The sequence below is a fragment of the Salvelinus alpinus genome, unplaced genomic scaffold (genome assembly GCF_045679555.1).
Source record: "Salvelinus alpinus unplaced genomic scaffold, SLU_Salpinus.1 scaffold_63, whole genome shotgun sequence".
In the NCBI taxonomy this organism is placed as follows: Eukaryota; Metazoa; Chordata; class Actinopteri; order Salmoniformes; family Salmonidae; genus Salvelinus; species Salvelinus alpinus.
In genome coordinates, this window is record NW_027256004.1 from 170,412 (window position 1) to 194,615 (window position 24,204).

Consider the following 24,204-nt stretch of genomic DNA (forward strand, 5'->3'; position numbering starts at 1 on the left):
TGCAGGAGCACCTGAAGTTCTAGTGCTGCTGCTGCTTCCTTCTCCACCTTTACAAAGAAAATACCCTATTATCATACTATCAGTAGTGTAGCAGTAGGCTACATCAATACAGCTCTGGGAAAAATTAAGATTAGTCTGTTAATTTGGAGTAGTCTGTTAATTTGGAGTAGTCTGTTAATTTGGAGTAGTCTGTTAATTTGGAATGGTCTGTTAATTTGGAGTGGTCTGTTAATTTGAAGTGGTCTGTTAATTTTTCACAGAGCTGTATATTATAGTAACTTGTAATGCTGGTACTAATGGCGCTAATGATCTTAGTCATTTCCTGTGCTGTGTCACACAGGCGACTGTGTTACGTTCATGGATGTATTATGGTTACGTTACTGTAGCCTGTTTCGCTGTACAGTGTATGTGCACTTTCCCCAGTTTATGTGGCATGAGTCATGACCGAATGCCGGCAAGTCCATAGTCTAGGTTTTACTATTAGTTGAAATATATTGCCTTCAATGTCATATTATGATCGCTATGCTGCACTCATTGCTATGATATAATTCCTCCATGAAGACGTAAGACGTGCAAACTGTTTAGCCTACCGGCCGTTGTGTCACTATTACTAGCTAGGCTACTTAGCTAGCCATGCTGGGTGTCGTGTGTGTGTATCAGTGTGTGTGTTTTTGACTGACTTGGTCCCTTACTGGCGAATATGTTGCTTATTTTGCAGCATTTAGCTGCGTCTGTGGCAAGGGCCTTTCTCTTTCTATATTCTCTCCCTCTCTGCTCCACCTTTCCTTTTCTGACCGTCCATTTCGCCGTGCGACTTGTCTAAAATGTTATCGGTAGAGAAGCAGGTAGACGGTTACTATGTGCGTCGCGGAGAGACCTGATGTCATTTTTGCCTGATGCGTGGATTCTCCGTCAACTCATTCCTGCTTGCTATATTATCGCTGGTCAAGTTGACTATTCACGGCAGGCCAAAACGACCCTCAGGCCACCGGGAAATGTCCTGGTGCTCCCTACGGCCAATCCGCCACTGCCGCTCGGCCATCGCTCATCCATATACTTCTATGTACATATTCTCATTCACCCCTTTAGATTTGTGTGTATTCGGTAGTTGTTGGGGAATTGTTAGATTACTTGTTAGATATTACTGCACTGTCAGAACTAGAAGCACAAGCATTTCGCTACACTCGCATTAACATCTGCTAACCATGTGTACGTGACCAATAACATCTGATTTTTGATTTGATTAGATTTTCCAGTTAGCTACCAACTTGAAAGAGGGAACTTTAGCATAAAACCCACATGGAAAACTGAGATTCGGCAAATAACATATAAAGACACTTATTTGACACCAAACCAACAACAGTAGTTACTAAAACATAAATTGATAAAGTATGATTTAAAAGGTGGATTTTATGATGTAATGTCAACTTTATATATTTCTATCCCGGGACAATTCAATTTTCAACTCACTCACAGCAATTCGCCATAAATCTGCTGTGGATTACCCAGAATCCCGAAATAAATGAATATATGTGATAACACAAAAACATAACTGGTTGTGCTAATAGGGAACCAGATCGTGACTACAACTAAGTTACTATTAAGTCTTTAACCACACTGTGTTGTTACACTGGTCAGTAAAAACTCATGCTTCCTACACTAACTTTTTGTCTGAACATTATAATATATATTTACGTCACACTAGCGTCATTGTCTTAAAGTCGCACATCTCCATCGCAGTCAAGGTTCAGACAACTGCGTTACCCAGTCCAGTCAGCAGAAGGCGGTGTGCGATTTTAAGTCAATGCTGTTAGTGTGACGTATAATCTAGTGGACGGAACGCTTCTTTCAGCAGCAGCAACAGTTATTCCACCTCGGTAGCTTGCTAGACAAATAGCCGAACCAATAAAGCTCTTTAGACGCTTTCGTGTATATTAGCCATTGTGTTTTAAATCATCTTCTGTCGTCTAGTTAGTTATCCTATTTCATTTCATATTTACGGTGTTGTTGTTATTATTCAGCTGGCGGGCTGGTTAAGTTAGCATTAGCCTAGCTAGCTAGCATCTCCGACCATGAGTTCACTAAACTACTCTCCTCCTGCTATAGAAGAGGGGGTCTGCTGGACGGAGAAAGAAGCTCTCGTCAAAGAGGAGGAGGAAGAGACGGATGTTACAATACAAAAACAAGTAGAGGGTGAGGCTGTTACAGGGAAAGAAGAAGAGAAAGACGTTACTGTGAAAGAAGAGGCGTTCAGAGTGAAAGAGGAGGAGGATGTTACAGTAAAAGATGAGGAGTATTCAGTTTTTGAAGTGAAAGAGGAGGGGGAGATTACGGTCACATCGGAAGAAGAGGAGGAAACTGGATATCTGGGCCCGATTTCCCAAACGCAATTTAAGGCATCCAGTGGTTCTAATGATGAACTTAGCCATAAGATGGTTTTGAGAAACCGGGCCGTGATTACCACTGGTAAGTACTGTCTTAAATACAGAGGTACAAACTCTGCAGTTGTTGAACCGATGTTTGGTGTTAAAGGGGAAATCTGCAATTGCTACATCCATATTTTGACGTTTAAATTATTTATTTATAGCCAATGATTCTTGAAGAATATAACACATGCCTCATGAGCTTAGTTCAACTGTTGTACCCCATCAGAACACAAAATAAGCTTTTTTACTCCAATGTTTAGAAACAATGTAAATCAACAGCCTCAACATGGTTAAAACTATAATGTTGATATCATGGATGGTCAGTCCTTGCATCCATAGGTCTGTCTATGAATTTGAGAGTAGTTAAATGTCTCCAAGCCCATCATCATCTTATTACCAAAACAGTGGTGGAATGACTGCTTTGTTATTGTTTCAACTGCAGATTGGTTGATTGATGTGTGTTTTTTTTAAAGGGACAACCTAGTATTTAAACAGCAACAAAATGGCTGCCAAGAGACTTGGTTTGGTAAACAGCTGAGGGATGGGGCTGGAGAAATGTAACCACTCTCAAATTCATAGAGAAAGCTATTGTAGCAACCGTAACCCAACACCTAGCGATCTCGTCAAGAAGTTCAGACATCTTGGCGTAACAGTTATAAGGTGTTGGCTTGACAGTCGCTGGACCCAGGTTTGAGTCCAGCTCAGGGCGACCCCCCCGAATTCACTACACTATGAATACAAGGACTGGCAATGCATGATGTCAATGATAGTTTAACCAGGTTTCTAGGATATATAGTATATTCTAGAATTGCCAGTGAAGATTTCCTGTGGAGGCAAATTATTAGAGCTGTTAAGTCATTGTATAATATTCAGCCAATTTTTTTTAATGCCCTTACATTAAAGGCAAGACATACCTAGATTCAATTACATTCATGAATTGGTTTGAAACCTTTGTTTTAAATCCTTCTCAAAGTTGGTGCCTTGACGGATTTGTAAAAAATGGTTTGTCATGAAACACTATTTACTTATTTATTTAAATGTAACCTTTATTTAACTAGGCAAGTCAGTTATGAACAAATTCTTATTTACAATGACTGCCTACCCCGGAAGACGCTGGGCCAATTGTGCGCCGCCCTATGGGACTCCCAATCACGGCCGGTTGTGATACAGCCTGGAGTTGATCCAGGGTGTCTGTAGTGGCGCCTCAAGCACTGAGATGCAGTGTCCGCTGCGCCACCATGTTCTAGTGCTGTCCCCAACTAAAATACATCTTGGTCAACCAAGAGTCATCTGTTCTTTCTACCAATTGCCCCATGTGTTTTTATAAAATCTGTATGTACTGAACTTGTCTGATGCTTTAAGCATACTGTTTGATTAAATAAATTATACACACAAATGACTAGAGGGAGCCAGTCATCAATATAACCTGACTAGAGGGAGCCGGTCGTCAACATAACCCGACCGGAGGGAGCCGGTCGTCAACACAACCCGATCGGAGGGAGCTGGTCGTCAACACAACCCGACCGGAGGTGCCGGTCGTCAACACAACCCGACCGGGGGGAGCCGGTCGTCAACACAACCCGACCGGTGGGAGCCGGTCGTCAACACAACCCGACCGGAGGGAGCCGGTCGTCAACACAACCCGGCCGGTGGGAGCCGGTCGTCAACACAACCCGACCGGAGGGAGCCGGTCGTCAACACAACCCGACCGGAGGGAGCCGGTCGTCAACACAACCCGACCGGAGGGAGCCGGTCGTCAACACAACCCGACCGGAGGGAGCCGGTCGTCAACACAACCCGACCGGTGGGAGCCGGTCGTCAACACAACCCGACCGGAGGGAGCCGGTCGTCAACACAACCCGACCGGTGGGAGCCGGTCGTCAACACAACCCGACCGGAGGGAGCCGGTCGTCAACACAACCCGACCGGTGGGAGCCGGTCGTCAACACAACCCGACCGGTGGGAGCCGGTCGTCAACACAACCCGACCGGAGGGAGCCGGTCGTCAACACAACCCGACCGGAGGGAGCCGGTCGTCAACACAACCCGACCGGAGGGAGCCGGTCGTCAACACAACCCGACCGGAGGGAGCCGGTCGTCAACACAACCCGACCGGAGGGAGCCGGTCGTCAACACAACCCGACCGGAGGGAGCCCCCCCACCCCCCTCCCTCTGCTGCTGGACTTCGTAAATTCTGCCGTTCTGCTCCTGAAGTATTCAGTAATAGACTAATAGACTACAGATAGATAGACTAATAGACTAGTAATTGACTACACCAGCAGTCGGCAACCTTTTCCAGTTGGAGTGCCAATTTATCTGACCACTTCTACCAATCTGTGTGCCAGATATGATTTTCATATGCACATTTTACTGGAACAGTTTCATTTAATTTATAATAGTATCTCAAAATGATTGTCTGTGATTAATCTACATTCTATCTAAATGAAAATTATACAAATCTAAAAGTAACTTTTATTGACATTGCCAACTATGTAAAGATAGCCTACATAAAGCCAACAAAAAAAACATTGCATTCTGCAGGTAGAAAATATCCGGATTAAAAATAAAAATCCAAGAAATCACATTTGCTGCACATGGCTTGTCTACAACAAACTTGAAACATTGTATCAACTATCAACTGGGTCAGGAAACTCAGATAGCAAGCTTGCAACATTGTATAAAATATTCTAGGCCCACAGTTTCCTGCTCCAGTGAGTTCTGGACAGACACAGCTGTAGGCTATTTGTGCAAAGGATAAGAAGTAATCAAGTATTTTATGACATTTCCACTGGATCAGGGCATTACATTTTTCCCTTTTTATACCGAGTGGTTATCGGAAGGACGAGAGCTGGAAATATTTTACGAAAATACTTTGAGGAACTATTGTCATTCGCAATTGATTTTGATTAGACTTTGTTTACTTACTGTTTGGAGGTGAAGAAAAAATTACTTTGAGAAGCTCAACAACTCATTAGTGATGCAGCGTTAAGACAATGAGAAATACTTTTGGACATCACGAAATGGGCACATTCATAGACCTACATTTGTGTGCAGGCCAGATAGATTTATCCTACTTCTATAGGCGGAAATCCCAGGGGGGACGGGGGACACATGACCCCCCCCATCCTGGGAAAAATATGATTTGTCCCCCCCAATATATCACTGTAAACATAACTATGTAATTTTAATAATACGCAATGAAAGCACTTGTGCTGATTATAGACACTTAATAGCGCGATTTTAAGTTTCAAAAGATTGCGACCCCCCCCCCCCTCCCTTTGCCTCACAATGGTTTGATCCACTGCCAGTTCCTTATCTGGCAGGTAACAGAGGGTTCGTATCTACTGTCTGAAAGGCACTCAATGTACATTTTACATTTTTTACATTTAAGTCATTTGGCAGACGCTCTTATCCAGAGCGACTTACAAGTTGGTGCATTCACCTTATGATATCCAGTGGAACAACCACTTTACAATAGTGCATCTAACTCTTTTAAGGGGGGGGGGGTTAGAAGGATTACTTTATCCTATCCTAGGTATTCCTTAAAGAGGTGGTGTTTCAGGTGTTTCCGGAAGGTGGTGATTGACTCCGCTGACCTGGCGTCGTGGGGGAGTTTGTTCCACCATTGGGGTGCCAGAGCAGCGAACAGTTTTGACTGGGCTGAGCGGGAGCTGTACTTCCTCAGAGGTAGGGAGGCGAGCAGGCCAGAGGTGGATGAACGCAGAGCCCTTGTTTGGGTGTAGGGCCTGATCAGAGCCTGAAGGTACGGAGGTGCCGTTCCCCTCACAGCTCCGTAGGCAAGCACCATGGTCTTGTAGCGGATGCGAGCTTCAACTGGAAGCCAGTGGAGGAGCGGGGTGACGTGAGAGAACTTGGGAAGGTTGAACACCAGACGGGCTGCGGCGTTCTGGATGAGTTGTAGGGTTTAATGGCACAGGCAGGGAGCCCAGCCAACAGCGAGTTGCAGTAGTCCAGACGGGAGATGACAAGTGCCTGGATTAGGACCTGCGCTGCTTCCTGTGTGAGGCAGGGTCGTACTCTGCGAATGTTGTAGAGCATGAACCTACAGGAACGGGTCACCGCCTTGATGTTAGTTGAGAACGACAGCGTGTTGTCCAGGATCACGCCAAGGTTCTTAGCACTCTGGGAGGAGGACACAATGGAGTTGTCAACCGTGATGGCGAGATCATGGAACGGGCAGTCCTTCCCCGGGAGGAAGAGCAGCTCCGTCTTGCCGAGGTTCAGCTTGAGGTGGTGATCCGTCATCCACACTGATATGTCTGCCAGACATGCAGAGATGCGATTCGCCACCTGGTTATCAGAAGGGGGAAAGGAGAAGATTAATTGTGTGTCGTCTGCATAGCAATGATAGGAGAGACCATGTGAGGATATGACAGAGCCAAGTGACTTGGTGTATAGCGAGAATAGGAGAGGGCCTAGAACAGAGCCCTGGGGGACACCAGTGGTGAGAGCACGTGGTGCGCAGACAGATTCTCGCCACGCCACCTGGTAGGCGCGACCTGTCAGGTAGGACGCAATCCAAGCGTGGGCCGCGCCGGAGATGCCCAACTCGGAGAGGGTGGAGAGGAGGATCTGATGGTTCACTGTATCAAAGGCAGCCGATAGGTCTAGAAGGATGAGAGCAGAGGAGAGAGAGTTAGCTTTAGCAGTGCGGAGCGCCTCCGTGACATAGAGAAGAGCAGTCTCAGTTGAATGACTAGTCTTGAAACCTGACTGATTTGGATCAAGAAGGTCATTCTGAGAGAGATAGCAGGAGAGCTGGCCAAGGACGGCACGTTCAAGAGTTTTGGAGAGAAAAGAAAGAAGGGATACTGGTCTGTAGTTTTTGACATCGGAGGGATCGAGTGTAGGTTTTTTCAGCAGGGGTGCAACTCTCGCTCTCTTGAAGGCGGAAGGGACGTAGCCAGCGGTCAAGGATGAGTTGATGAGCGAGGTGAGGTAAGGGAGAAGGTCTCCGGAAATGGCCTGGAGAAGAGAGGAGGGGATAGGGTCAAGCGGGCAGGTTGTTGGGCGGCCGGCCGTCACAAGACGCGAGATTTCATCTGGAGAGAGAGGGGAGAAAGAGGTCAAAGCACAGAGTAGGGCAGTGTGAGCAGAACCAGCGGTGTCGTTTGACTTAGCAAACGAGGATCGGATGTCGTCGACCTTCTTTTCAAAATGGTTGACGAAGTCATACGCAGAGAGGGGGGAGGGGGAGGAGGATTCAGGAGGGAGGAGAAGGTGGCAAAGAGCTTCCTAGGGTTAGAGGCAGATGCTTGGAATTTAGAGTGGTAGAAAGTGGCTTTAGCAGCAGAGACAGAAGAGGAGAATGTAGAGAGGAGGGAGTGAAAGGATGCCAGGTCCGCAGGGAGGCGAGTTTTCCTCCATTTCTGCTCGGCTGCCCGGAGCCCTGTTCTGTGAGCTCGCAATGAGTCGTCGAGCCACGGAGCAGGAGGGGAGGACCGAGCCGGCCTGGAGGATAGGGGACATAGAGAGTTAAAGGATGCAGAAAGGGAGGAGAGGAGTGTTGAGGAGGCAGAATCAGGAGATAGGTTGGAGAAGGTTTGAGCAGAGGGAAGAGATGATAGGATGGAAGAGGAGAGAGTAGCGGGGGAGAGAGAGCGAAGGTTGGGACGGCGCGATACCATCCGAGTAGGGGCAGTGTGGGAAGTGTTGGATGAGAGCGAGAGGGAAAAGGATACAAGGTAGTGGTCGGAGACTTGGAGGGGAGTTGCAATGAGATTAGTGGAAGAACAGCATCTAGTAAAGATGAGGTCAAGCGTATTGCCTGCCTTGTGAGTAGGGGGGGAAGGTGAGAGGGTGAGGTCAAAAGAGGAGAGGAGTGGAAAGAAGGAGGCAGAGAGGAATGAGTCAAAGGTAGACGTGGGGAGGTTAAAGTCACCCAGAACTGTGAGAGGTGAGCCATCCTCAGGAAAGGAACTTATCAAGGCGTCAAGCTCATTGATGAACTCTCCAAGGGAACCTGGGGGGCGATAAATGATAAGGATGTTAAGCTTGAAAGGGCTGGTAACTGTGACAGCATGGAATTCAAAGGAGGCGATAGACAGATGGGTCAGGGGAGAAAGAGAGAATGTCCACTTGGGAGAGATGAGGATCCCAGTGCCACCACCCCGCTGACCAGAAGCTCTCGGGGTGTGCGAGAACACGTGGGCAGACGAGGAGAGAGCAGTAGGAGTAGCAGTGTTATCTGTGGTAATCCATGTTTCCGTCAGTGCCAAGAAGTCGAGGGACTGGAGGGAAGCATAGGCTGAGATGAACTCTGCCTTGTTGGCCGCAGATCGGCAGTTCCAGAGGCTGCCGGAGACCTGGAACTCCACGTGGGTCGTGCGCGCTGGGACCACCAGGTTAGAGTGGCGGCGGCCACGCGGTGTGAAGCGTTTGTATGGTCTGTGCAGAGAGGAGAGAAGAGGGATAGACAGACACATAGTTGACAGGCTACAGAAGAGGCTACGCTAATGCAAAGGAGATTGGAATGACAAGTGGACTACACGTCTCGAATGTTCAGAAAGTTAAGCTTACGTTGCAAAAAATCTTATTGACTAAAATGATACAGTGCTGCTGGCTGGTGGAGTAGGCTAGCTAGCAGTGGCTGCGTTGTTGACTTAGTTTGAAAGTGTAGCTGGCTAGGTAGCCTCGGTAACTGGCTAGGTAACCTTGACAATTACTCTAAACTACACAATTATCTTGGATACAAAGACAGCAAAGACAACTATGTAGCTAGCTAACACTACACTAATCAAGTCGTTCCGTTGTAATGTAGAAACTAATGTAATAGTTTCTACAGTGCTGCTATTCGGTAGACGGTAGACGTTGGCTAGCTGCTAGCTGCTGGCTAGCTAGCAGTGTTGACTAGGACGAAAATAGCTGACTAGCTAACCTCGGTAATTACGATAATTACTCTAAACTACACAATTATCTTTGATACAAAGACGGCTATGTAGCTAGCTAAGATCAGACAAGTCAAACCGTTGTACTGTAATGAAATGTAATACTACCTGCGGAGCGAAATGCGAAATGCGACCACTCGCTCCAACAGTGCTGCTATTCGGTAGACGGTAGACGTTGGCTAGCTGCTAGCTGCTGGCTAGCTAGCAGTGTTGACTAGGACGAAAATAGCTGACTAGCTAACCTCGGTAATTACGATAATTACTCTAAACTACACAATTATCTTTGATACAAAGACGGCTATGTAGCTAGCTAAGATCAGACAAGTCAAACCGTTGTACTGTAATGAAATGTAATACTACCTGCGGAGCGAAATGCGACCACTCGCTCCAACAGTGCTGCTATGTACGTAACTGACGTGAGGTTAGTCCAGTCAATCGCGCCATAGCAATGTTTTTTTTAATATGTTGTCAGGGTTTACACACACACTAGCTGAATTTGCAGAGCTAGTGGGCAAACATAAACTATTAAGCTAGCTAGTACCTATTCCATTTATGTGGCATCGTCAAAGATGGAATCTTTGCTATGGTCAGTTTATTCCAAGATCAGCATGCAGCTGTAGTGCTTCGAAGTCCCTGTGATAAGGTTAGCGATAAACTGAACAGAACAGAACTACACTCTCTTATACCATTGTCTTAAATATATTTAATGGTCTCGTCGCAAAAGTTAAATTGTCGCTATGGGACTTTGAAGGACATGTGTGCGGATCTTGGAGTAAACTGACGATAGCAAAAATTATAGCAAACACCACAGAAACGGAATTGGTGCTCGCTAGCTTTGCAAATTCAGCTATTGTTGGAAGCCAGCCAATATGAAACAAACTATATTAAAATTACAAAAGGTTGCAGCATATGTTGTGTAAATGGTGAACTCATACAGCTGTCAACTCTTGTCACTGCAATCCGTTTCACATTTGCTAGTTACCTTTTAGATCGAAGCCCATATAGAATGATAGAAGATAAGATGATAGAAGCCCATCTCCTACTGTAAATAACCTACACACTGTGGGGGTGTGTAGCCAGCCAGGTAGAAAAATGGCAGAAAAAAGACGGACATCAGAGTATTTTTCAGTACACCAAAACGCAAAGCAAGAACCCTAGTAGCCTAATATCTCAAAGACTAGTTGATAAAATGTTCATTAGAAAGAAGTGAAATGCTAATGGAAATGTTTCACAATGATGTCATTAGGCAGAGCAGGCAACAGATGGCACACAGACAGCAGAGCTGGGGACAGATGGGCAGGGACAGACTGGCAGAGACAGGGAGTCTCAGGTAAGTTTGTTGAGTCTTTGTTTGGCAACATTATGAAAGGTTCTCCATTTTTTAGACTTGTAAAATAGGGACATAATTGTTAAATGCCATGGATACCCCCACTCTCAACTTAAACTGGTGACTGAACTAAGATTAGTTTAAGGCAATGGTATTGCTGTTGTGATTAATTGTGTAGTTTTGGGTACCGGTAGTTAGGAGTATGGCAAACACCTTATTTATTTTCTAGGAGACAGACTGTGAGTCAGTGAGGGTGGTGAAAGGGAAAGAGCCAGGGAGAGAGACTTCAGAGGACAGTGTCACACACGGTGACCAGGTGTCACCCTTGTTGCCAGCTGCACCAGTATAGGGGACAGTGGCACAGCATTGTCCAGTTACCTCAGTGATGGCACAAAACCATATCAGCCACACCCACAATTTATAGAACCGCAAACTCTTGCCAACAGAGTGTTGATGTTTCAAGAGAGATGGTTTCGCGACTTCCCCTGGCTACATCATAATCCATCAATAAAAGGAGTGTTGTGTTTTCACTGTAGCCAAGGGTTTTCAAGCCAGCCATCTTTTGGCCAAAGAGCAGATGCTGCCTTCATTAGTGCAGGATTTAGGAACTGGAGAAAAGCCATTGAAAAATTCACAGCAAACTGCCAAACCCACCGCCACTTTGTAACTGTAACAGCACACCAGCTAAATCCAATCAGTGTCCAGTTATCCAGTGCGTGGGGTAAACAGCAGGAGGACGCAAGCTACCTTGCACTGTATGAGAAAGCAACAACGTTGATTGAATCCATTGAGACACACTCAAGACGATTTGCTGGCAAAGCAGTGGATCACTATAGTGCCGAATTTATTTAAGTGTTGGATGGTGTGGAGGTTCATTTTGGCGACCGTTTTGACCAGGACAGTCTAAACGTCCTGCAAAAGTTGGAAAGAGCGATTCTCACGGGGGAGTTGGATGAGTCTCTAGATCAGTACCCTGAGCTGAACATAGATTCTCTTTCAGTGCAGATCCGTCTCCTTCACAATAAATACCCCTGTAGCAGCAGTGGAGAGGCAGCAGAAGTCCTCATGAAGCTTCCAGTGGAGGTGCGGGGGTGGTTGACCAAGTTGAGGTGCTGATCAGAATTTTGTCTGTAATGTACATAAAGACAGGCTGGACAGTCTTGAGGGAAAATATCTGCCAGCAATTTGTTGGATCCATTGAAACCCTCAAACATACGTTTGGTTATTTTGTTCAGTAGTGTGTATAGCAGTGGTTCTCAACCTTTTTTGAGTACTGGAACCCCTGCATATTTTGAGGAAAGGCAGGCAGGGTTTTGAGTGGTCCTCAGGGACCTCCACCCCCTCTATATTATATGTAAAGTTACTGGAATCCTTGTGCTGTTGAATACGTTCATTACACTTTTTTATTTCATGGACCCCTTGACATTACACCAGGGACCCCTAAGGGTCCACCTACCCTGTTTGAGAACCCCTGGTGTATAGTATGATATTTGTTATTTGGTTTAGTAGTTTTTAGTACATGACAGTGCACTTACTAATTATTTATTTTATTTTATTTAAAATTGCATACTTTGTGTGACAAACTTGTCCATAGCTGTTGTTTGAAGAGTTGAGACACTGACTGAACAATAACTAAGTATTTCTGACGGATATTTTGGTTGATTTGTTTGGGTTTTTCATTGAAGTAGTTATTTTGCTTTTAGAACTGTACTTATTCTGAGCGTTTTGTTCTTGTAAAGATATTGTAGTAGACTCAAACCACATATTTAATGACTATATAAATGAATCAGAAAAAGTCAAATTAAAAGGTCAATTCAATACGGAGACCAACTTTGTGATGGTTCTCAATGGAGATTCTTTGAGATGAGATCGTACCATGTTCATTGTATTTATTAAAACTGCACCAATACAGTGTACAGTACCATTACCACCTACTGGCCTTGCTTGGTATTGTTGGTTGTAAATACAAATACCTGCATACATACTGGACTGATAAGGAACACTGCTATAACTATTATTAGTAGTAGTATTATAATGATTTAAACATTTGAACAAGTTGGGACAACCCTTCAGTTAACTACTGTACCTATCAATTATCCAGTAGTAGTGATTATGGTTCCTCAATATACATTTAACATATTATAACGTAGGCTATGTGTTACAGCACTACTTTTGGTGTCCCCCTCAGGAATTGCTCTTGAGAAAATTTAATGTAATTGTCCCCTCCAAAGTTGATATCAGATTTTCGCCCCTGCCTACTTCTATATGGGTAAACAGGTGTGCGTCCTTACTCAACATTGACAGGAGTGTTTCAAACAAAACACAATTAATAAATTGACAAAACTGACGCATCTTGTAGGGTCAGGTCTGGGTGGCCTGCCAGGGACCGTTTCATTTAGTATCCGTTTGGTTTCGGTTTTGGATTGATTTTATTTCCCCATAGTATGTTGTACCGAAGTTGACCAACTGAAAGGGAGTGTAACTTTATGACTATTGTTGGATTCGGGCTAAACTTTGAACATTGAGATATTAAAGACATGATAGGTCAGACGCAGAGTATGTAAAGGAGTGAGATCTGTAGAAAGACAGTGGCTGGGTGGATGGGAGGAGATCACAGGATTGCTTTAGGGGAAGCGGATGGACATCTGTGGATTAGGCGAAGGAGGGTTTGAGGTCAGGTCAGATCCCCTGAAGGGAGTAATAAGGGTTAAGTATCCTGTTACCCTCTTCCTGTCGACCCAGAAGATGTAAGGATCGGAGAGAAGGAGGAGTGTCCAAAGTGGGGTATATATACTTGTGATGGTGAGAACATGTTTTTGTTTGAATTATAGCTGTAACGACCCTTTGGGAATAATTAAACTTGGTAAGCTTCTCTAGTGTCCGTGAGTTATTTACTCTGAAAAATTAGAACCTAACACTATACTTAGTTTTCCCTGAAGGAGGGAAACGAGGCGGAACACCTGTTTGGACACACCCCTTCCTGGGTCGGTGAAGAGTGGTGTTAAATTTAAGGAATAAATCCGAGCCTCACACTGATCAACAGTGGAAGGCGGGGCTTCCAGCGAGGCGAGAATTTAATAGTATGTTGTACCTAGTTTCCCTCCTTCAGGGAACAGTAGGTATAGTCATAACATGTGGATTTAATCGTTTGTTGTACCTAGTTTCCCTCCTTCAGGGAACAGTAGTTATAGTCATAACGTTATGCTTGTCATATGATGAACTTCAACTTAAATACGGGATCTTGCTGTCGGACAGTTTTTTTGTATTCTGAAATGCACTCGAACTACGTATCATTTAGTGGCTCCTTATGTTACGCTGGGAAAACAGTTTGTGAGCACAGAAATACTAAATAATTTCAGAGTTTGCTAAATCCAATGGTTTTTAACTGAGAGTCATCTTGTAATCAGATGGCGTAGCAGTAAGACTTTTGTTGAAAATGTTATCTTTTTTTGTATATATTGAAATATATTGCAATCTCTTTTTCCAATTTTTAATTGCATATACCTTCCGGCAACCCGCCTCACCCAATGTGATACAGATCTGTTTGTTTTTTTTGACCTTATAGCTAGAACCTCCATCAGAAGCTAGCCATCAGAAGCTAACCAGCTAATTAGCTACTAGCTATTTAGTCATTGTTAGCCACTGCTAGCGGCCTTTACCTTTTTAGCTCAGACACCAGCCGCTTTTAGCCTGGATAATACCTGCCAGTCTGCACAGCGCGATATCAACCCTGAGCATATCGGACTGTTTTTCTCCACTACATCACCGTATTCCTGCCGTAAGCTCTGGATCATTACATCAGATAATTGCAGCTGGCTAGCTGCTACCGAGTGGCCCAGCCTCGAAGCTAACCTTGAGCCAGTCCCATCTCCCGGCCTGCTCAGTGGACCCTATGATCACTCGGCTACACAGCTGATGCCTCCCAGACTCTTCACTAAGACGACTAGAAGCCACTACATCACCGGATTCCTGCCGTAAGCTCTATACCTTTGTACCGGATTGGCTATAGTGGCTGACGCCCTTGTCCCGAAGCTAGCACCAGTTAGCCTCGAGCCAGGTGCATCTCCCGGCTAGCAAACAAAATTACTCCAGCTACAATACCTCTTTTGCCAACTGGCCTGGACCCTTTGTCGACACAGAGCCCCACCGATCCATCACGACTGGTCTGCCGACGCAATTCCGTCAGATGTGCCCTCAACCGGCCTTTGCCAGACGTCGGTGACACCTTGTCCCGAAGCTAGCACCAGTTAGCCTCAAGCCAGGGCCGGCTCCCGGCTAGCATAGTAACGACTAGCTAAAGGCTTTCCTGGTTCGTACATTGCTGTTCACTGGACCCTATGATCACTTTGCAACATATCTGATGCCTGCTGGACTGTTCATTAATCACGGTACTCTATTTTGTTTATCTGTCGGCCCCAGCTTTGAACTCAGGCCCTGTGTGTAGTTAACTGTCCCTCTCTGCCCGTTCATCGCCATTTTAACTGGTGTTGTTGTCTTAACGGGTAAGACAACAGTTAATCAGCTAAGACAACAACGGGTAAGACAACAGTTAATCAGCTGTTGTCTTAGCTAGCTCTCCCAATCAACACCTGTGATTGCTTTATGCCTCGCTTTATTTCTCTCTAATGTCAATATGCCTTGTATACTGTTGTTTAGGGTAGTTATTATTGTTTTGTTTTACTGCGGAGCCCCTAGTCCCACTCAACATGCCCCAGGGAACTCTTTTGTCACACCTCCCACACATGCAGTGACCTCACCTAGCATAACTGGTGCCTCCAGAGATGCAACCTCTCTTATCGTCACTCAATGCCTACGTTTATCTCCACTGTACCCGCACCCTACCATACCCCTGTCTGTACATTATGTCTTGAATATATCCTACCACGCCCAGAAATCTGCACCTTTTATTCTCTGTTCCCAACGCACTAGACGACCAGTTCTGATAGCCTTTAGCCGTACCCTCATCCTACTCCTCTGTTCCTCGGGTGACGTAGAGGTTAACCCAGGCCCTGTGTGTCCCCAGGCGCTCTCATTTGTTGACTTCTGTAACCATAAAAGCCTTGGTTTCATGCATGTTAACATCAGAAGCCTCCTCCCTAAGTTTGTTTTACTCACTGCTTTAGCACACTCCACCAACCTTGATGTCCTTGCCGTGTCTGAATCCTGGCTTTGGGAGGCCACCAAAAATTCTGATATTTCCATCCCCATCTACAACATTTTCCATCAAGATAGAACTGCCAAAGGGGGAGGAGTTGCAATCTACTGCAGAGATGGCCTGCAAAGTTCTATCATACTTTCCAGGTCCATGCCCAAACAGTTCGAGCTTCTAATTTTAAAAAATAATCTCTCCAGAAATAAGTCTCACTGTTGCCGCCTGTTACAGACCCCCCTCAGGTCCCAGCTATGCCCTGGACACCATATGTGAATTGATTGCCCCTCCCATCTATCTTCAGAGTTAGTTCTGTTAGGTGACCTAAACTGGGATATGCTTAACACCCCGGCCTTCCTACAATCCAAGCTAGATGCCCTCAATCTCACACAAATTATCAAGGAACCCACCAGGTACAACCCTAAATCCGTAAACATGGGCACCCTCATAGATATTATCCTGACCAACTTGCCCTCCAAATACACCTCTGCTGTTTTCAATCAGGATCTCAGCGATCACTGCCTCATTGCCTGCATCCGTTATGGGTCCGCGGTCAAACGACCACCCCTCATCACTGTCAAGCGCTCCCTAAAACACCTCTGCAAGCAGGCCTTTCTTATCGACCTGGCCCAGATATCCTGGAAGGATATTGACCTCATCCCGTCAGTAGGGGATGCCTGGTTGTTCTTTAATTGTAATTTACTCACCACCTTAAATAAGTATGCCCCTTTCAAAAAATGTAGAACTAAGAACAGATATAGCCCTTGGTTCACTCCAGACCTGACTGCCCTCGACCAGCACAAAAACATCCCGTGGCGTACTGCACTAACAGCTCCCCACCCCCCGCAGCTACTTCCCCAGCTTCTCCTTCACCCAAATCCAGATAGCTGATGTTCTGAAAGAGTTGCAAAGACAGCTAGACAATCTGGACCCTCTCTTTCTAAAATTATCCGCCGCCATTGTGGCAACCCCTATTACTAGTCTGTTCAACCTCTCTTTCGTATCGTCCGAGATTCCTAAAGATTGGAACGCTTCCGTGGTCATCCCCCTCTTCAAAGGGGGTTACACTCTAGACCCAAACTGTTACAGAACTATATCCATCCTGCCCTGCCTTTCAAAGGTCTTTGAAAGTCAAGTTAACAAACAGATCACTGACCATTTTGAATCCCACCGTACCTTCTCCGCTGTGCAATCCAGTTTTCGAGCTGGTCACGGGTGCACCTCAGTCACGCTCAAGGTACTAAACGATATCGATAAAAGACAGTACTGTGCAGCCGTTTTCATCAACCTGGCCAAGGCTTTCGACTCTGTCAATCACCGTATTCTTATCGGCAGACTCAACAGCCTTCGTTTTTCAAATGACTGACTCGCCTGGTTCACCAACTACTTCTCAGACAGAGTTCAGTGTGTCAAATCGGAGGGCCTGTTATCCGGACCTCTGGCAGTCTCTATGGAGGTACCACAGGGTTCAATTCTCGGACCGACTCTTTTCTCTGTATATACCAACAATGTTGCTCTTGCTGCGGGTGATTCCTTGATCCACCTCTACGCAGACGACACCATTCTGAATACATCTGGCCTTTCTTTGGACATTGTGTTAACCTCTCTGGGGTAGGTGGGACGCAATCGTCCCACCTGGCCAATAGCCAGGGAAAATGCAGAGCGCCAAATTCAAATAAAATACTATAAAAATCAAACTTTCATTAAATCACACATGTAAGATACCAAATTAAAGCTACACCCGTTGTGATTCCAGTCAACATGTCAGATTTCAAAAAGGCTTTTCCGCGAAAGCATATGATGCTATTATCTGATGATAGCACAACAGTAAACAAAGAGAGTAGCATATTTCAACACTGCAGGCACAACACAAAACGCAGAAATAAAAATATAATTCATGCCTTATCGATTAATTCCGTCTATATATATCCAAAATGTCCATTTATTTGGCGCGTTTCATCCAGAAAAACACAGCTTCCAACTTGCGCAACGTCACTACAAAATATCTCAAAAGCTACATGTAAACTTTACCAAAACATTTCAAACTACTTTTGTAATACAACGTTAGGTATTTTTAAACGTTAATAATCGATCAAATTGAAGACGGGATGATCTGTGTTCAATACAAAAAGAAAACAAACTGACGCAACTTTTCTCGTAATGTGCCTCTCTCAAACAATTCACTTCATGTGACTGTCATTCAAGATGGCCGTACTTCTTCATTACACAAAGGAAAAACCTCAACCAATTTCTAAGGACTGGTGACATCCAGTGGAAGCGGTAGGAACTGCAAACAAGTCCCTTAGAAATCTGGTTTCCCAAGGAAAACTGATTGAAAAGACAGTGACCTCACAAAAAAAAATATTCTGAATGGTTTGTCCTCGGGGTTTTGCCTGCTACATAAGTTCTGTTATACTCACAGAAATGATTCAAACAGTTTTAGAAACTTCAGTGTGTTTTCTATCCAAATCTACTAATAATATGCATATCTTATATTCTGGGGATGAGTAGCAGGCAGTTGAATTTGGGCATGCTATTTATCCAAAAGTGAAAATGCTGCCCCCTACCCCGAAGAAGTTAACAAACCTCCAAACGAGCTTCAATGCCATACAACACTCCTTCCGTGACCTCCAACTGCTCTTAAACGCTAGTAAAACTAAATGTGTGCTCTTCAACCTATCGCTGCCCGCACCCGCCTGTCCAGCATCACTACTCTGGACGTTTCTGACTTAGAATATGTGGACAACTATAAATACCTAGGTGTCTGGCTAGACTGTAAACTCTCCTTCCAGACTCACATTAGGCATCTCCAATCCAAAATTAAATCTAGAATCGGCTTCCTATTTCGCAGTAATAGGATGCTGCTCACGCTGCCAAACATACCCTCGTAAAACTGACTATCCTACTGATCCTTGACTTCGGTGATGTCATTTTCAAAATAGCCTCCAACACTCTACTCAGCAAACTGGATGCAGTCTATCACAGTGCCATCCGTTTTGTCACCAAAACCCCATATACTACCCACCACTGCAACCTTGTATGCTGTCATTTGGCTGGCCCTCACTGCGTATTTGTCACCAAACCCACGGTCTCCAGGTCATCTATAAGTCTTTGCAAGGCCGCCTTAACTCAGCTCACTGGTCACCATAGCAACACCCACCCATAGCACGCGGTCCAGGAGGTATATCTCACTGGTCATCCCCAAAGCCAACACCTACTTTGGCTGCATTTCCTTCCAGTTCTCTGCTGCCAATGACTGGAACGAATTGCAAAAATCGCTGAAGTTGGAGACTTATTTCTCCCTCACTAACTTTAAGCATCAGCTATCTGAGCAGCTTACCGATTGCTGCAACTGTACACAGTCCATCTGTAAATAGCCCATCCAACTGCCTACCTCATCCCTATGTTTTTTACTTTTTTTTGCTCTTTTGCACCCCAGTATTTCTACATGCACATCATCATCTGCACATCTATCACTCCAGTGTTAATTTGTTAAATTGAAATTAATTCGCTACTATGGCCTATTTATTTCCTTACGTCCGTACTCCATTTGCACACACTGTATAGAGATTTTTCTATTGTGTTAGTGACTGTACATTTGTTTATCCCACGTGTAAATCTGATGTTTTTTTGTCGCACTGCTTTGCTGTATCTTGGCCAGGTCGCAGTTGTAAATGAGAACTTGTTCTCGACTGGCCTACCTAGTGAAATAAAGGTGAAATAAAAAAAATATTGTAACTTTATTGACACCCAAATGAATACTGTCATTAACGCGGTTCTTCAATAATTACACATAATTCTTAATACTGTAGCTGTTTAGTTAGTCACATAATCAACTATCATCAGCTGATCCAGGAAATCATTTTTTGAATGCCAGTCAAATGACAAACATCATGACATACAACAACAACCAAAGTGCTTCTTCATTCTTTACTATGGTAAAGACAGTTATGCCGTGCTCCACGTTGGATACAACATCCCTAACAAATTGATGTTTATAATGTTATTGTCTGCTTGATTTATAGTAGGGTCTCGTTAGTCTGTTTGGACACAGAGATACTTAGCTCATAATGTGTAGAGAACTGTTACTTGATGGATAGGCTGTTGTACAACACAGAGCTATTTTCCTATATTTGTTAGGTGAAATTAATGGTCCTACAGGAGGTCTATGTTATTGTTAGGTGAGGTTATGGGCCAATTTGGCAAACAGTGTACAAACCCTCATTGTCAGGCTGATGAAAAAGCCAAAGAGCATTTTACTGGTTAAAGTGTTTTTTTAAGTTCAAAGCGGTTGATTTGCGATGATGACACAAACATTAAATTAAGCAGGACATTCAAACGAGTCTTACAATTATAATCCAAAGTAGTGTGAAATGTACTCATTAGCAACCTGGAAATGGAGGTTACTCCCCTGAGTTTCCCCCATTCACATTCAGAATACTTTGTGAAAACTACATTTTTTGCTCCAGGCAGATATACTACATCCATAACTATCGGTTTCCTCATTAACAGGGAGGTGTTTCTGCAATCAAATTGTGTGTGCATCGCCGTCATGCCTTAATTTTATTAAACACAAAGGGGCCTATATTGGAGACCAAACGTCGTCTGGCACACTGCTTAGAGTTTCAACAACATGAATATCTTATTTCTAGTCTACAATCTTAGATGTAACTACTAATGTGAAAACAAGACAATATGACTATTCTTGCTCATTTTAAGACAAATGTCAAATAATCATTACATTCATTACAGGCGTCAATTATTGTACGACATCATGGCCACGCTGTTGGCATCACTTTTACAGTGGATTTCTGCTGTTGTGGGCCTTTAACCATCTGTATGACTTTGTCATTCACACAGGAGAGAGACGTGACTATCGTGGATCCTCTGGGGAGCCTCAACAACCTCATGATGCTGACGAAGCAGAGAGGAGTCTCTCCAGATCAGAACTCCTCAAGAAACACCAGCAGAGACCCTCAGGGAAGATAATTCACCGCTCTGACTGTGGGAAGAGATTCACCTCATCAGCAGGCATTCAAATTCATCAGAGAATCCACACAGTAGAGAAACCTTATTGCTGTACTCAATGTGGGAAGAGTTTTTATACATCTAGCCATCTTATTGTACACCAGAGAATACACACAGGAGAGAAATCGTATAGCTGTGATCAATGTGGGAAGAGTTTTATTCAGCTAAGCAACCTGATATCACACCAGAGAATACATACAGGAGAGAAACTTTATAGCTGTGATCAATGTGGGAAGAGTTTTACTCATGTAAGCACCCTGATATCACACCGGAGAACACACACAGGAGAGAAACCGTTTAGCTGTGATGAATGTGGGAAGAGTTTTGCTAGGTCACGCAATCTGACTGTTCACCAGAGAACACACACAGGAGAGAAACCGTATAGCTGTACTCAATGTGGGAAGAGTTATACTCATTCAACCAGCCTGATATTACACCAGAGGACACACACAGGAGAGAAACCTTATATCTGTGATCAATGTGGGAAGAGTTTCACTAAGCTAAGCAGCCTGATATCACACCAGAGGACACACACAGGAGAGAAACCTTATATCTGTGATCAATGTGGGAAGAGTTTAACTAAGCTAAGCAGCCTGATATCACACCAGAGAATACACACAGGAGAGAAACCCTATAGCTGTACTCAATGTGGGAAGTGTTTTTTTACATCTAGCCATCTGAAGATACACCAGAGAAGACACACAGGAGAGAAATCTTATAGCTGTGCTGTATGTGGGAAGAGTTTTGTTCAATCTGGGGGACTGAAGATACACCAGAGAACACACACAGGAGAAAAACCTTATAGCTGTGGTCAATGTGGGAAGAGTTTTGTTACATCTGGGGAACTGACTGTACACCAGAGAACACACACAGGAGAGAAACCATATAGCTGTACTCAATGTGGGAAGAGTTTTGTTCAAGCTAGCCATCTGAAGATACACCAGAGAACACACACAGGAGAGAAATCGTATAGCTGTGATCAATGTGGGAAGAGATACTCAGAAAAAAGATCTCTGATCAAACATCAGAAAATACATACATGAAGGAGTTGTTTCATGATATCAATGAAATAATGTCACAATGTAGAATGTTGTAACATTGTAGTAGGAGTATTTTAATGATGTCACAATGTAGAACCCTAAAAGTTTGTCCCCTGTTCTATTGATTTCAACATGATATGGATATTAGCCTCAGGGGGAAAATCCAGGCTCTGAAATGGAAGAGTACTATTTATGAGATTTAACAAAAAGGGACTAACAAAAAAAGAGTCGTTACACTTACCATGTTGGTGACCCACTTGAATCAAAAAGCAACACTTCAAAATGTGGCGAGCTGTTTTCTACAAATTGTCCTCTAACCAGGGATGTACACATTACTCCCAGATTCCGTGTGGTTTTTGAGCTGTTAGTTTTAACAGGACGTGCAACCTCATCTCCCTCCTCTCGGCACAATTGATTTCAACATGATATTGATGAGTTAGGACAAATAAGTGTTGCGTTCCTTTGTTTAGTGACCCCTAAATTTAAATGCATCACTCCCAAATGTAGCGTACAACCTGATTTACCCCCAAATCGATATCAATGATTTATTGCTACTTGTCAAAACAGCGTTTTTGGTGCTTGTGCAGTTTATAAGGTGCTTGTTTAAAAAATACAAGTAATATGATTGTTGCAGATGTTTGTGTTTTATTATTCCACTAAAATCAGTTCTAGAAGATAGTGAGTTTTAGGATTCTATAGAAAGAAAAAGGAGTAAAATAATAATACGATTGTATATTATTATTTAGAAATGTGTTTTTTCTTGTTTTTAATCGTTGACAGCCAGTAGACACTATGTTTATATTGTAGAAGGTGAAGCATTGTAGTTTAGCATTGGACTTTAGTACGTATAGCTCGTTAGCACGTAGGGTGCACGATTGGTGTCACCTCGTTAGTCAGTATGTGTTACACCTGTGTTTGCTTGTCCATCTCGTTAGTGGGAAGGTGTTTCACCTGAGCTGGTCCAGGTTCTATTTAAGAGTGTCTGGCCCAGTGCTCCAGTTGTCTTGATAGATGTGGAGAGTCAACACCTTTAGTTGCTCCACCTTTTTGGTTTGCTTCCTGTCTTTAAGTTTGTTGTGGGTTTTCTTTTGTTTGCCTCTTCTTGGGAAGATTTAGTGGGTGTCATGGTGGGTGTCTTTTAGGTACCAGTTGTTGTTACTAGTCAATTTTCAGTGGACACCCCCATAGTGACATTCAGACCCCCTCCTAAAAAAAACAAGCTTGAATTTTGGGATGTATATTGCATCCAATTAAAATTTTAATCAATGGCATTTCCTTAGGGTGCTCATTAGTCTTTCAGTTGTTAGTCTTCTGTTTGTTGTGTACTAAATATATTAAAAAAAAAAAAAAATGTTTTTTCCTGTGAAGCCATTGTTTTGCATCCATGTCTGAAATGTGCTGTATAAATAAAGCTTGATTTGATTTCAACAAATAAACCCAATGACTGACCAATCAACAGACTCTTGGTCCCTCTTAGTATTTGTTAATGAATAGAATACAGTATATACATATGAGATGAGTAATACATAGACTGATACAGTATATACATATGAGATGAGTAATACATAGACTAAGATACGGTAGAATAGGATAGAATACAGTATATACATATGAGATGAGTAATACATAGACTAAGATACAGTAGGATAGAATACAGTATATACATATGAGATGACTAATATACAGTAGAATAGGATAAAATACAGTATATACATATGAGATGAGAAATACATAGACTTATATACAGTAGAATAGGATAGAATACAGTATATACATATAGGATGAGTAATGCATAGACTTAGATACAGTAGAATAGGATAGAATACAGTATATACATATGAGACGATTAATACATAGACTGATACAGTAGAATAGAATACAGTATATACATATGAGATGAGTAATACATAGACTAAGTTACAGTAGAATAGGATAGAATACAGTATATACATATGAGATGAGTAATGCATAGACTAAGATATAGTAGAATAAGATGGAATACAGTATATACATATGAGGTGAGTAATACATAGACTAAGATACAGTAGAATAGGATAGAATACAGTATGTACATATGAGATGAGTAATACATAGACTAAGATACAGTAGAATAGGATAGAATACAGTATGTACATATGAGATGAGTAATACATAGACTAAGATACAGTAGAATAGGATAGAATACAGTATGTACATATGAGATGAGTAATACATAGACTAAGATACAGTAGAATAGGATAGAATACAGTATATACATATGAGATGAGTAATACATAGACTAAGATACAGTAGAATAGGATAAAATACAGTATATACATATGAGATGA

At 43.4% G+C, this 24,204-nt stretch overlaps 1 protein-coding gene across 1 annotated transcript; it reads left to right on the plus strand.

Annotated features, from left to right (window-relative positions):
* The first annotated feature begins 1,812 nt into the window (after positions 1-1,812).
* LOC139567179 (zinc finger protein ZFP2-like) lies at positions 1,813-23,500 on the plus strand. The gene is made up of 2 exons (XM_071388681.1): positions 1,813-2,466; positions 20,670-23,500. Exons 1-2 carry the CDS (start codon positions 2,073-2,075, stop codon positions 21,878-21,880), a joined length of 1,605 nt encoding a protein of 534 aa, XP_071244782.1. The 5' UTR covers positions 1,813-2,072; the 3' UTR covers positions 21,881-23,500.
* Positions 23,501-24,204: the final 704 nt, after the last annotated feature.

Bases quoted from the DNA above. Each gene is read 5' to 3' on its own strand.
- LOC139567179 (XM_071388681.1), top strand. From the start codon at position 2,073: ATGAGTTCACTAAACTACTCTCCTCCTGCTATAGAAGAGGGGGTCTGC. The intron at 2,467-20,669 runs GTAAGTACTGTC...TCATTCACACAG, and splicing joins CCGGGCCGTGATTACCACTG to GAGAGAGACGTGACTATCGT.